At 39.8% G+C, this 14947-nt stretch overlaps 1 protein-coding gene across 1 annotated transcript; it reads left to right on the forward strand.

Moving 5' to 3' along the window:
- Positions 1-60: 60 nt before the first annotated feature.
- Positions 61-10335, forward strand: TCF24 (transcription factor 24). Its single transcript, XM_082364596.1, has 3 exons — positions 61-397; positions 1001-1413; positions 7260-10335. Exons 2-3 carry the CDS (start codon positions 1024-1026, stop codon positions 7371-7373), a joined length of 504 nt encoding a protein of 167 aa, XP_082220722.1. The 5' UTR covers positions 61-397; positions 1001-1023; the 3' UTR covers positions 7374-10335.
- Positions 10336-14947: the final 4612 nt, after the last annotated feature.

The following is a 14947-nucleotide window of genomic DNA, read 5'->3' on the forward strand; positions in this document are numbered from 1 at the left end:
TCCCGCCCCGGGGAGAACCTGGACGCGGAGGGGCGGGGGCAGAAAGACGCTCCGCCCCCTCTGGCCCGGCCCCTCCCCGCAGGACGGTTGCATTAATGACTCTCCCGAGGCGGACGGGCTGCTCGGAGAGGACCGAGTCCCCTGCACGGCACCTCAGGCTCCTGCGGACGTCAGCGGGTCCTTCTGCGGTCATCCCACGCCGAGCTTGGCCAGCACGCACGCCTCGCCTCGCAGAAGCCCGCATAAAAGACGCGTCCGGCCCGGGCTGGAAGCGGCCGTAGCCTTCGGCTGGACGAGGATGGAGTGACCGGCGCGGTCCTGGCCACGCAGACCCAGCTCGACGCTCCTCGCCTGCTCTCGCAGCGGAGCCGAACCTCGTACGGCCGCTCCAGGAAAGGTGAGGGCCCCTGTCCGACCCCCGCCGCGCTGCTCCCGCGCTTGGAGGGGTAGGGGGTGCCTTAGTCCCGGGAGAGGCCACCGGTCCCCCGCTTCTCCGGCGGAAACTGCCCTGAGCTCCTGCCGTCGCCCCTGAGGTCCCCGGGCCTCGGGAGCGAATGGTGCGAGGGCGGCCGGCGTGGGCACGGCTGGCCCTGACGAGGCAGGGCTTCCCGCCGCGCTCCACGAGTTGACCAGCTTCATCTTTCCTGCTGGACGAGCGGGATAGCGTTCCAGAAGCGCGAACAAGTTCCGAACCGGAGCTGTGGTTCCGAAATCTTTTTCCCCGGTAGCGTAGCCCTTCCGATTAATTTGTCGGCGGAAAGTAAAGCCGGCACCGCGCTCCTCCTCAGCCTTCCAAGCAGCCCAGGAACACTCGGGCCCCACCACTCTCCCCAGACGCCGGGAGGCAAAAGCGCCCCAGTCAAAAGGTGCTCACCTCTGAGATCGCCTGGAGCCATGTCGGACGGCCGGGTCCGGCGCGCAGGGGGAGCGGGAGGGCTGCGCCTCCCCGGGTTAAACTCGACCGGCGCCCCGGCCTCACCGCGCCTTCCGTCCTTTGCAGGGCGCGCGGCGCGGGAAGCCGCTATGGACCGCGGCGGCCCCGCAGGCAGCCACCTGATCGCCAGCAACGAGCCCGCGCCACCGGTAGCCGCCACCCGAGACTCGAGCCAGGGACGAACCGGACCGGGGCCGGCGGGCCCAGGCGGTGGCGCGCGCTCGGGGGGCGGGAGGCCGGCGGCAGCGAACGCGGCGCGGGAGCGCAGCCGCGTGCAGACTCTGCGGCACGCCTTCCTGGAGCTGCAGCGCACGCTGCCGTCGGTGCCGCCGGACACCAAGCTGTCCAAGCTGGACGTGCTGCTACTGGCCACCACCTACATCGCGCACCTCACTCGCAGCCTGCAGGACGACGCCGACGCACCGGTGGACCCCGGACTGGGCGCCCTGCGCGGGGATGGTTACCTACACCCTGTCAAGGTAGGCGGGCAGGGCGCACTGCGGAGCCGGGGCCGGGAGCACGGCACCTTGACCGCGGGGTCTACCCCTGCCTGGGCAGATACCGCCCAGCTCTCACCCCTCCTTCAGGGTGAGGCGGGGAACAGATCAGGAGAGCGACCTCGGCCCGCGAAGGCACCCGTGGCGAGGTCCCCACTGCACAAGGCTACTCCTTGACGGTTTGCAGGTAAAGGGCTTAAACCCGGGCTGGCTTGGGTAGGGGAGTCTCACGCCCCTTATAGGATGCAACCTACAGGATTCCTTTCCTAGATGAGAAGTTTCTTGCGGGTGCCTGGTGGGGTGCTTGGTTGCACGTCCTGATAATTTTTAGTGTCCGAGTTACATTTATGAGCCTTTGAGGGTTTTTAATTTACATCATTGTTACCATTGTGGTGTTTATCAAATATTTGAAAAGTTTCAGGAATTAAACGGGGTGACGGAAGTATCTGCCCCTAACTAATCCTAGGAAACCAATGTTGAAAATTTTTTGTAAAGCTGGTAAGAACAAAAGGAGACTATTCTGCGTCCCCACACAGTAAATTTTCAGTCCGTTTTAATGAAGGTTAACGATCATGGACTAGACAACCACCAAGAATGTTAGAAAAACTATAATGAGTTTATGTGATTTTCATAATAAGTTGGCATATATGTTGTGTTCTGATTAAATATTCAAATTACATAATGTACAAAATTATCCAAGAGACTCCCTCTTGTATTTTTTACATTACATATAGGTAGAGTGGTCAGGGTTTTTGTTTAATACGGTATATATGATTATGATTCACTACCTATATTGCAGTATTTAAACTCTCATCATCCTTTTCTCCTAGATTTGATTGTTTTCAAATCTTACATTGATCAGGTTTTCTGTTCAAAATGGATCACCTTCCCTATGTTTTCTAAAACTAAATATTCAAATTTTTGATTCCACCATTCTGAAGCATTTTCTCTCTCTCTCTCTCTCTCTCACACACACACACAAATACAAAATTAGGATTTTGCCTTAAGTATATCAATGTTCAATAAATTATTGAATAATCATTATCGAATTGAGGGTAAAGTACATCCTCTAATATTAACTGAACTTAAAATTCTGTGGTAAGGTTTAACAAAATTTACTTTGCACATTTAACCAACAAGATGATAGACTCAAACTAGTTCAAATATTAAGTATAAAAATTTGAAATATCATTTATTCATAATTATGATAGACTATTCCATTCCATTCATGTGTTGTATAACCTCAGTTGGAAAGTTATTATTAATTAAGGGGTTTTGTATTACTATTGATATTAGATGCTACTAATCTATTAATATTAGATTGATGTTCGGTACATTAGATTGCTATTCAAATATATCATTAATATTAGATTTCTTTTGACTTGACATTATACTCTAAGGAAGTTTATTTTAACATTAAGTAGGCTTTAATACAAAAGACATCTGTTAAATGCCTCTTTGTGGGAGAGAGAAATCAGATGAGAAATCCAGTTGTTTTTCACCTTAGTTTCTTGCAGTGCTTTTTTGAATGAGTAATGTTAAAACCATAATTTTCATGTAACAATAAGCTTAACAAGAGTTTTTTTTTGCCCTGACTCCCGTACCAAATGTTTTTGTAGTCATATAACTCTTTAAAGAAAAATTAAATCTCATTTGTCCTCTGAATCAATTATTTTTATTTTAAAAGACAATCCTAGGGATAATGAAAGAAAGCCAAAGATTACCTCTTAAGGATGAAATTGATGATGGTTGAACAAGTGACTAGTCTATTTTAAAATCATTTACTGAGTGCCTGCTTTGTGCAAAGCACTGTTAGGAGAGTGACTACAATTAAGGGTAAGACTCAATCCCTGCCCTAAATGAGCATATAATAGAGACAAAGACAGAAATATAAATAACAGTATTATAAGAGAGAATGTTGTATGTGCCATAAGAGAGGCTATAACCATATGCAGTGGAGGTGCAGAGGAAAGAGATTTTACATACATAATTGAAACTGCCTGTAACACATTATTTTACAGAGACTACCAAAATGCTTAAATATTAAGTCTATCATTGATTAATCTAATGCCAAAGAAATAAAGATATTCTGATTATTTTGTACTTTTTGGTTTACTTAGTTAAAGAGTGTTCCAAAATGACTTTGTTTTTCTGCCTTACAACATAAGGGGGTCTTTACTTTGATCAAAGATCCATTAACAAGTATTTCAAGGCCATAATTTTGAATCATCAGTTCTTATTATCAGTATTGGGGATTTAGCACTTGTTAGCATTATTGGGAATTTACATTATGAGTACCTCAAATGAAATTGGAAGGTTTAAGAGACTGGAATCCCAGGGCATAGCCTAAAACAGCAGTTTTTATCCCTTTGGAATGTGAGCAGTTCTGATCAGCACCAGTGTCTGAAAGGGCAGTGCTTCTCCAAGGGAACAGGGGTATATTTCAGACACTTACATTGGAAGAAAAGCACAGATGGCTTTATTAATTGCATTACCCCTGGAGAATCATTGTTGATAACACAGATAAACAATAATTTCAAAAAATAAATACAAAGTTTTGTTATTTTGGAGTCATTTAACTCCAAAAACCAGGAATATATTTTTAGTCTTCAGTTTCAGAATCAGTTCTGGTTAATTGTATGAGTCTGCTAGATTGTTCTAAGCTAATGAAACTACATAATTTTAAGTATGACTTATTAGGTAAAGTAGAGGTCAGGATTGTGTTAATCTACACAATGCTAAAACAGACCATTGAGAAGTGAAATGTAAATCAGTCAGCTGGGTTTTTTGGCATGATGCTGACATGCAACCTAACCAATATTGTATTTATATTTTTATTTCTGACTCTTAAAACTATTTATGTGTCTATATTAAATTCATTTGAATAAAATCATTTGAAGACTTTTTGAAAATCCAGGAACACAAAGTTATTAAAAAGGAAAGTTTTATTAAGTACATGAAAAATCAGGCAAAAATCCACATATACATTTTCAGGTTTGCTTCATAAATTACTTACATACTAGCAAGGCTGTAAAGAACAGATGCCTTCACTTGTCTCCACTCTTGGTTGCATGATTTAGAGTGATTCTCAATACAGTGGAACCCAGGTAACACAGAGAACTAACAGGGAGCATTCAGTAGTATTTTTATTTTATTTATACTTAGATGTGTTTAATTCACATTCTCAAATTATTATTATCTACATTTTCAAACGTAGAATTCTCACATTACATTTGAGGTTTGAACGTGAGATTTTTATGCTCATGAAAATGTGGCAGGAGTGTAAAAGATTGAAAAGCACTGGTTTATAATATGCCTAAAATTCTGCACTTGAAATTGATGACCTATGCCCTACACTATTTGCTACATATGAATATTAGTCAGCTCAGGCTGCAATAACAAAATACCATAGACTAGGTGGATTAAACAACAGAAATTTGTTTTCTCACAGTTCTAGAGGCTGGAAAGTCCAAGATCAAGGTGCTGGCCAATTCACTTCCTAGTGAGAGCTCTCTTCCTGTCTTGCAGCTGGCCGACTTAACTCTTTCTCAAAGAAGGGGAGCTCTCCCCCTTCTAAAAAGGCCACTAACCCTATCATGAGGGACCCACCCTCATGACCTCATCTAACCAAAATTACCTCCCCAAATATCATCACGTTGGGCGTTAGAGCGTCAACAAATGAATTTGGGGGAACACAAACATTCAATCCATAATACCATGACACTGGATTTTTCAGTATAATGCAGGCCTTAAATCTGATCTAACAATGCCAAATCCAAACATATCAAAAAATCCCAGGCTAGTTTCTAAAACACTTCATGTTACCAACTGGTAGCAGGGATCTCAAGAATAGGACCAACATGATATACCCAGAAAGTACAAGAATTCACATCTATGATTTAAAAAAACAAAACCTGAAATGGATTTGCAAAAATAAGTAACACAGTGTCAGTCTTATTACTGTATCGAACATAAAATACAAGTTTGTTTATAGGAAGATTATATAGGAATGGACCAGTTAAATTCCAAGTAACACAGATGTTATATTTAATCTGTGTTAAAGTGTAGATTCCCAGCAGAATAATCTGAATTTAGGACTCTTAAATTCACTTATCCCATCTGGAGAAATAAAAATCACATGCCTACTTATTATTCCTGTGGCTACATTTTACATCTGGAATCCCAGTTTAGGTGACAGTAACTGTATTCAGAAGTATAAGGAAGGCTTATATTATTCCAGATAAGAACTGACTCTACCTTATACTTCTCCAAAGAGGTCCATTCTGATTTAAGTGGCCTGGAGTGTGACTTGGCCATCAGTATTTTTTAAAGCTCCTGTGTGATTCTAATATGCAACTTGTGTTGAAAACCCAGAGCTCTTACGGACTTTGGATTGTTAATAATTGTACCTCTGTTTGAGCACTGTGGATCATCTGCGAGGCATTTAAGAACATTTCATGGTGCTGTGTAACCAGCAGTCTGCCCATGAATGTTTGCTGGTGAAAATAGCCTGCTGCTCACAGCAGCATTTACTCTCTGGAGAGTGTGGGACCCCACTGCTGACCTTTAAGAGTTGCACTCTTTTAGTCTAAGGACTTACCTTTGTATTTAAAAAAAACAACAACAAAAAACCACTATTTCTCTGATTAGTATTCCAAGGACCTTAGAACTAAAATTATATGACCCTCCCCTCTTAAAAAAAAAGTCCAACCTGAAAGTACTACCTATGTAGTATATTTTTTCATCATCATGCCTGTTTGGAAATTAATTGTATTGTTTGAGAGGCTGTCCATTTTAAAGGTAAATTTAGAAAAGACACAATCAGAATACAAATGCGATGATTACTGAAAGGTTAGAGCTGTGTGATGCCAGTACAAGCAGACATTTAATCTGGATGTTCTAGCTATATAACACCAAACATTCTAATATGTGCAACTTCAAGATATTGCTTTTAGCTAGATAAAATGTTTAGATAGTTGAATTAGTCACTTTTCATTGTAGTCCTTTGACAAATGTAGATGCATAATACTTAACACATATAACTTTTTTTTTTTAGTATTTTTTAAAATTTTTATTTATTTTCGGCTGCGTTGGGTCTTTGTTGCTGCGCGCGGGCTTTCTCTAGTTGAGGCAAGCGGGGGCTACTCTTCGTTGCCGTGCGCGGGCTTCTCATTGTGGTGGCTTCTCTTGTTGCGGAGCACGGGCTCTAGGCGCGCAGGCTTCAGTAGTTGTGGCACACGGGCTCAGTAGCTGTGGCTCGCGGGCTCTAGAGCGCAGACTCAGTAGTTGTGGCGCACGGGCTTCGTTGCTCCGTGGCATGTTGGATCTTCATGGCCAGGGATGAACCCGTGTCCCCTGCATTGGCAGGCGGATTCTTAACCACTGTGCCACCAGGGAAGTCCTACATATAACTTTTTAAAATATTTTTAAAGTCAGGGATCTTGTTTTAGGCTTAATTTTGTTTTAGGTTTAGTTTAACATTAAAACATTGTGGGTAGATATATTTTCCTACATTTAAATATATTCATTGGCCATGATTTTTTGCAGTTCTGGTCCACATGCACACGTATTATTTCATATAATTATAATCAAAGTCTGGGTATGTTTTGACTTTTATTATTAGCATTAATAATTTTATTATTAGCATTATTTACTTTTATTATTAACATTTTTTCGTGTCATCACTTAGACTTCATAATTACCATTGTTACTAGCTACATGATATTGCATTTGCATTGAGGTATTTGGAATTTTTAATATTATTTATTACACACTATATCTGTCACAGATACTAACTTTTGGATTCTTGTTTAAATATTCTTTTTCAGAAATGGCCCATGCGATCAAGATTGTACATTGGTGCTACTGGTCAGTTTCTGAAGCATTCTGTCTCTGGAGAAAAAATAAATCATGACAACATTCCAACAGACTCACAGCCTTAGGCTCTCCCCTGAGGGGGGCTGGTAGAAAGTGATGTCGTTGTTTTTAAATGATATGAAATAACTCTATATTTATTACATCAGACCTAACAAACATCATTTCTGAAAGTTTACATGTGAATCCATAGTTGGATGTTCAGATTTATCTAATCTAAATAAATGTGGAATGAAATAATCAGTCTGGTAAATAATGTAATAATAATAATGTAAAACACACAGCTTATCTATTCAGTGTGAGTCACTACTATATAGTGCAGGAGAAACTAATGGAAAAAAAGAAAGAGACATAGGAAAGCAAAGAATTGTGTATATATCCAAAGAATACACACATTTTCTGTAGTATATCTATTACAAACCGAAAAGCTAATATCTTCCTGGTTTAAAAAAAACAAAAGCTGGGTTTGTAAAACACCAGTCTTTCATTTTTGTGAAAACCAGTCTGTGCTTAATATTGGTCTAAGAAGCCGTTCCACTTGGAAGATCTGAGATCATTTATTCAGTTTTAGCTGAATATGTGTGAAAAGACTGTTGCGATAATATGACAATGCAGCAACTTCTACAACTATTTTTCCCTCTTAGAAAACTTGTTTGGAGTATTAGAAATGGTTTGCTTCCTAGGACAGGCTTGGCCACCTTCCTAGAGGATTATTAAATATCTTATTATGTTTGTTTCCAAATTGTGGAAGGCATTGGGAAACCCTGCAGCCCTGTGTGAACAGCAGATGGGTGTCACTGGGCAGCAGGGTTTGTCACCCTCCCCCCTGGTCACTCCATATCCACCCCACTCTCTTTCAGGTCCTGCACTAGGTGAACAGGTGCAGCTGTAGCCCCGTAGAGAGGGTGGCACATTCAGGCCTGTCAGGGGCCTCCAGCGAACCCCCGTGACCTTCACAGTCACAGCTTTGGCCAGGTCCCTTCTCCCCTTGTCAGCTGCTGTTCACAATCTACCTACTTGGCCCTTATGAAATGGGAGAAATCCTGTCTGATTTGGGAATTCTGGCGCTGATCTGCACCTTGAGGGGGTCTGAGGACACAGAGTGACCATCCTGTGATACAGGATGCCCTGATCTGGACCTACAAGCAAGGAAAGCCCTCTGCTATGGGCCTCTCCCACTGCCCTGCACATGAAGTGCCCAGGGAGCAGCTGTTCTGCCTGACTGAACCAGTGCTTTCAGTTTCACCAAAAGCTTGGGGGTCCTAGCTATGAAATGGAGACATTTGTCAGGGAACACACTGAATCTCAGAACAACAGGGTGCAACAGCGACACCTGGAAAAAAAAAAATCATCAGTCTCTTTTGTCCTGTCTTTGCTGATTTAGATTCCCTTTTATCTCCCTTTCTTGTTTTCCTCCTCACTCTTTACTAGTCCACTGTCCAGGTGTAAAGTTCATTCATTTCTCGATAACCCCCAGTTTTAAAGTTGCTGGATTGCATCCAAGATTATTAAATAGAAATGTGTATGAATGGACTTGTTTGAATTAAGATAGCAGCTGAACCACCATTTCATTTTCTCCTCCATTTAACTCCAGCTTTTGGCAGTGAAATGAAGTAAAAGACTATTTGAAGGCAAAAACTATCATTCAGTTGATTCGAGGATGATCATGTTTTGACTCATGTCTTACAGTTAGTTTGTAATTTTTATTATTTTAATGTGAATATACTCCTTGTAATGTGACCAAAGCATGTCTTTAAAAGAAAAGGCATACAATGAAAGCTGTCTACATATTAATATGTAGCAAAAATGTTTGTATATTTAAATATTTGTGAGTATATTTACCCACTCATATACCACTGAAAGGAATAAAAAGTAAAATGAAATGGATTCAGCCATTCACTATCATAAATTATTGGAATAAGAAGTGCTAAGAATAATCTTTTACCTTAAGGTATGAAATCAGAACTTCTTTAAAGTTACCTGGAACTGAACTGTAAACACTAAATGTGATAGCAAGAATTTCAGAAAAAAATGGTTTTATCGCTAATAATCTATTTGGTTATAGTTGTTAAAGCATTTAACTGAGGAAAAATTATGACTATTGTTGAATTATCAGACTTTTCTAAATCCTCCTGTTAAATCGTTAGTCATTGTCTTAAACAATATTACTTTTTATTTCTTCTTGTCCAGTTACAAATGTTTTAATGCCAAAGAACTATATTTCTGTCATAGGTTTTCATAACATTTTATTAAATTGCTAAATATGCTAACAGCTTTTGGTAGGTTGGGAAATCTGAGGTGAAATTGCGTATTTTCACCCAAAGTTTCAATGGAGCATGCTGTTTTAATTAATGGTGCATGGTCAAGATAAAGGATAAGATAAAATAAAGCACTAATTTGAAAAGTAATTTAGTCTGCTAAATTAACATCTGTCTCTATCGTCATTTAACAAATAATGAAGGTACACTTGAAAATCTTTCTAGAAGATAGATACCTACTTGGTATTAGCTTCTTCACCATGCTGTCCTTAGTGGAGTATATATAATAGGGTGGGGAGGGGGTATATCTGGATCACAGTATTATCCCATAATCTGCAAGGGAAGTTCTCACTTAAATTTCTGTCAGTTCATTCACCTCTCTCAGTAACAGTCACAAAAAAAAATTTACAATTCCTCTATAGTGATAATTTGGGGGGATAAGGAAGTACCTTTTTAGAAGCAGAACCAGTTCCAACAGACTTTAAAATATTGTTTCTTTTCCTGGTTGTAAAAATACTTGTAGTGCAGTTTATTGTATATCAGTTATATATCAGTAAAGCTACATTAAAAAACTCCAAATAGAACTACCATATGACCCAGCCATCCCACTACTGGGCATATACCCTGAGAAAACCATAATTCAAAACGATACATGTACCACAATGTTCATTGCAGCACTATTTACAATAGCCAGGACATGGAAGCGACCTAAATGTCCATCAACAGATGAATGGATAAAGAAAATGTGGCACATATATACAATGGAATATTACTCAGCTTACTTACTTATTATAATATTACTTATTATAAAAAGGAACAAAATTGAGTCATTTGTACTGAGGTGGATGGACCTAGAATCTGTCATACAGAGTGAAGTAAGTCAGAAAGAGAAAAATACCGTATGCTAATGCATATATATGGGATTTTAAAAAGCAGTACTGATGAACCTAGTGGCAGGGCAGGAACAGAGACACAGATGTAGAGACCGGACTTGAGGGCACGGGTGGAGGGGACGGGGAAGCTGGGACGAAGTGAGAGAGCGGCATGGACATATACACACTACCAAATGTAAAATGGATGGCTAGCGGGAAGCTGCTGCATAGCACAGGGAGATCAGCTCGGTGCTTTGTGACCACCTAGAGGGGTGGGATGGGGAGGGTGGGAGGGAGACGCAAGAGGGAGGGGACATGGGGATATATATGTACGTATGGCTGATTCACTTTGTTATACAGCAGAAACTAACACAACATTGTGAAGCATTTATACTCCAATAAAGATGTGAAATAAATAAATAAATAAAAATGGAAAAAAAAAAAGTATATACGTACCTGTTTTAAAAAACAAACTTAATAACAAAAAGAAATGAAGTGGAAAGTAAAAGTACCACAGTGGAGGTGGGTGTTTGGGCTAGAGCAAAGGTGAGGATATCTGTTTCACACGTTACTTGGTGATTAAAAAATACTGGTTTTACATTTTGATAAGGGTTTTTTGACCCAACTGCTTCAATCTGCAGAGTTACAGATATCCTAAACAGTAATTTTCTTATCTATTCATGGAGATTTTATTTAAACTTAGAAGAAGCTGTACGAAATAAATAAATAAATGCTGATTGTCCTCACGGAAATGCACAGTATTTTAGTTGAAATTGCTTTTTAGGCTAAATTATTCAATAATTTATCCTTCTTTCAAAAAACCTCATTTTATATTCACAAAAGCAACTAACCAGTTATTATCAAAGAGAAATTATTCAAGCTCTAGTAAGATCTCTTTTTTGGTTTGGTTTGTTTGTTTGTTTGTTTAGGGGGGAGGGGGAGAGGTATAGAGTTAACTCTATATATATTTTCCAGCAGTATTTAATCTTCTTCTTTAGTCCTCGGTGTGTCAATAGTGCCATTCTGAGGAAATAATCCAATACAGACAAAACATCTCCACCGTGGCCAACATAATTCCCTTAGAAATCAACACATGAATTGTATTTGGCATCTTTTAAGACAAATTGCTTCCTGGCTTTACATAAAATTGTATTCTTAGCTGGCAGGGAGAAGAAATGATAAGTCAAACAGATTGCTTCTGATCCAAATTCATGTATTAGATACCTTATTTTGAGAGAGGGGTTTAATCTAAATGCTCTTTCCCAACTCTGTATAGCTTATTGCAAATTTTATCAATCATGTAATTTATTTGAAAACCTATGAACTTCAACTCTTCCAGCACTGGCAGATTCTGTCTTAATCTGATGACAAACTCTTTTTTTTTTTTAATCATTGATGCATGATGTGATATCTACAGTTTCCCAGATGACTTACCACTAGTAGTGTACTATTGCTGTCTTTCTCCATGGTACACACTTTTGATTTTTTAGTTTTGTTTTTCTTGTTATTGTAACCAAAAATATACAAAAGCTAAGATTCCAAATGTTTGAAAGGAGCACTAGGGGAATAGTATAAAATTGTATATCTCAAAGAAAATTAATATGTACTTTTATTTTGTTACATACTGGTAGCTCGTGGTCTTATACATGACTGTTTTACTGAAAAAAATAAATGCCCCTTAAATCCTATAGATTTGCTCCCTATAAACTTTGAGTACAGCACAGATGGTACTGCAGCACAGTTGGGAATGAGGGACATTAAATATTCTTGCCCGACTACATAAACCCGGGAAAGGCTTCCCTTCCTATGTTTACACAAGTCTTAGTTTCAACTCATAAGAGAAACCAGCTCAGTGAAATATACCTCAATCACTCAAACTCTTTCATTATAAATTATACCATAGCATTTAGCTGTCAGAAGCTTTTAAATTATAAACTGAAGAATAATCTTAACTATTAGGCTTAAAGATTATGTCAATAGTCATTTCCTGTGCACATGAATGTTACTGAAGAAACACGCATTCCTGCCCTCTCAGGACCAAGAACTATGTCCATGGGGAGGTCTGGGGATGGACTTAAATCACTTGTCTCTGTTTTTATGGCCATTGAAAACTGGGGGCCATCTAAAACAATGTGAGGTCTAAATAAGAACTGATTTTAAACCTTATTTTCAAATAAGTTCTGAAATCACTCAATTAAAAAACTTTAAATGTGTGCTATTATAAGGCATCGTAATAATTTACATAGATGGGTATATCATGTGGGTCAAATTTTTTAAATTAAGTTATATAATTTTTAAAGGCCCATGCAAGATTATCTCTACTCTGTGTGTAGCACATCTGCACCTCTTGCTGACTGTAAGCCCCTAGACCAGAGTCCTCTTGAAATGTGGGCAATAAACAAGTGAAAAAAAGTGGGGTTAATGGCAGAGAAGGAGAGTCAAGGGAGGGAAGAAAGGTGGGAAGCAGGAAGCTATTTCCATATCCTCCTTTCAGAAGGAGGAGGCCTGTTCCACCCGTGTCCAATCAGGCTACAAGTGTGATGGTCTGGGACATACAGGAGAGACTGCCTTGGAAAAGAGACCTGACTTCAGGCCAAGACCAATCGCTCACTGTGATAAGCACTAGGCTTAGTGTTTGCCCTCAATAAACTTCCCTTGTCTTATCTCTTTCTTCCCCTAGGCTCACAAAGTTGATGTGAAATAATAGCTAAGAAAATACATGTCGGCAGCTCAAAGCAAGACAGGTTTGTCTTCTCTGGCTGGGTGGATGTTAGAAGAAGGTTAAAGATGGCAAGGTGAAGCGTGACACAAAAACACAAGAAGCCATAAAGGAAAAGCTGGGTAATTTTGACTATAATAAAATAAATTCATAAAACAAAAGAAAAAACCATAAACAAGGTGAAAAGACAAAAAAACAAACAAACAAACAATAAAAAACCCTAGAGAAAAAAGTCACAACAGATGATAGTCACAGTAGTAATTTCCTTTATATAAAAGCAGCTCTCAGGGCTTCCCTGGTGGCACAGTGGTTGAAAGTCTGCCTGCCGATGCAGGGGACACGGGTTCGAGCCCTGGTCTGGGAAGATCCCACATGCCGCGGAGCAACTAGGCCCGTGTGCCACAACTGCTGAGCCTGCGCGTCTGGAGCCTGTGCTCCACAACAAGAGAGGCCGCGACGGTGAGAGGCCCGCGCACCGCGATGAAGAGTGGCCCCCGCTTGCCACAACTAGAGAAGGCCCTTGCACAGCAACGAAGACCCAACACAGCCAAAAATAAATAAATAAATAAATAAAAATTTAAAAAAAAAAAAAAAAAAAAGCAGCTCTCAGAATTTAAAAAGACCAGCAACTCAGTAGAAAATTCCACAAATGATATGAGTAGGCGGTTCATAAAAAGAAATCAAACAGCTAATATCTTTATGAAAAGACACACAACTCACCTATGATAAGAAATATAAATTTAAAAAGCAATGAAATAACATATTTCACCTATCAGAATGATACAAACTGTCCAGTTATAAATAAGTCCTGGGGATGTAATAGAGAGCATGGTAAATATAGTTAACAAGACTGTATTGTGTATTTGAAAGTCGCTAAGAGAGTAGATCTTAAAAGTTCTCATCGCAAGAAACAATATATAACTATGTGAGGTGATGGATGTTCACTAAACCTGTAGGGATCATCTTGATATACATCAAATCATTATGTTGTACCCCTTAAACTTATACAGTGTTATATGCCAATTATATCTCAATAAAACTGTTGGGGGAAATGGGTAAGTGATGATAATTTTTCTGGCATACTAGAGTTAACTTGTTTTAACCATAATGCTAGAGCATGTATGTTTTTAATGAAAATTAATCTTTGTAATTTTTATCCTCCTGCCTTTTTTTCCCTTTAATATTAAATGGAGAAATGTGAAATAAAAGAATGACACAAAGGTAAAATACCCGTTTTGGGTGAGGGTGGGGAAATGAGGATTATAGCACTGCTGGAGTATACAAGCTTTTTAAAAACAATTTTGCAGTATCTCTCAATATTTTATGTGTACACGTTCTGACTTAGCAATTCCACATTGAAGAATTTCACTAATAATATATGTACATTCACGAAAGTCTGTGAGAATAATTATTGCAGGTATTCATCACCTTTCACCCACACTCTGTAAACTTAGAAGTTTTCCCTGCCTTCTGTATTGGCTGCACCCAAGTAACCTATCAAAAATGCAAACCTGAAGATGTAATGTATTTACTTGTGCAAAACCATTCAATGGCTCCCCATCATGTAAGAGCAGGTCTAAACCTTTAACTTGGCTTATGAAACCCCTACCTATATCACTGCCCACTGTTCTCCACCACTGCCTATTTATACTTTAAGTTGTAGTAAACACACACACACACACACACACACACACACACACACACACAGAGCTATTTCATGCTTCAGTGCTTTTGTTCATCAATCATCAGTTGGTCCACAAATATTTTCTTAATACTATGGCAGGCATTGTTCA

The sequence above is a fragment of the Balaenoptera borealis genome, assembly GCF_965194805.1.
Source record: "Balaenoptera borealis genome assembly, chromosome: 17".
In the NCBI taxonomy this organism is placed as follows: domain Eukaryota; kingdom Metazoa; phylum Chordata; class Mammalia; order Artiodactyla; family Balaenopteridae; genus Balaenoptera; species Balaenoptera borealis.

Bases quoted from the DNA above. Each gene is read 5' to 3' on its own strand.
- TCF24 (XM_082364596.1), top strand. From the start codon at position 1,024: ATGGACCGCGGCGGCCCCGCAGGCAGCCACCTGATCGCCAGCAACGAG. The intron at 1,414-7,259 runs GTAGGCGGGCAG...ATTCTTTTTCAG, and splicing joins GTTACCTACACCCTGTCAAG to AAATGGCCCATGCGATCAAG.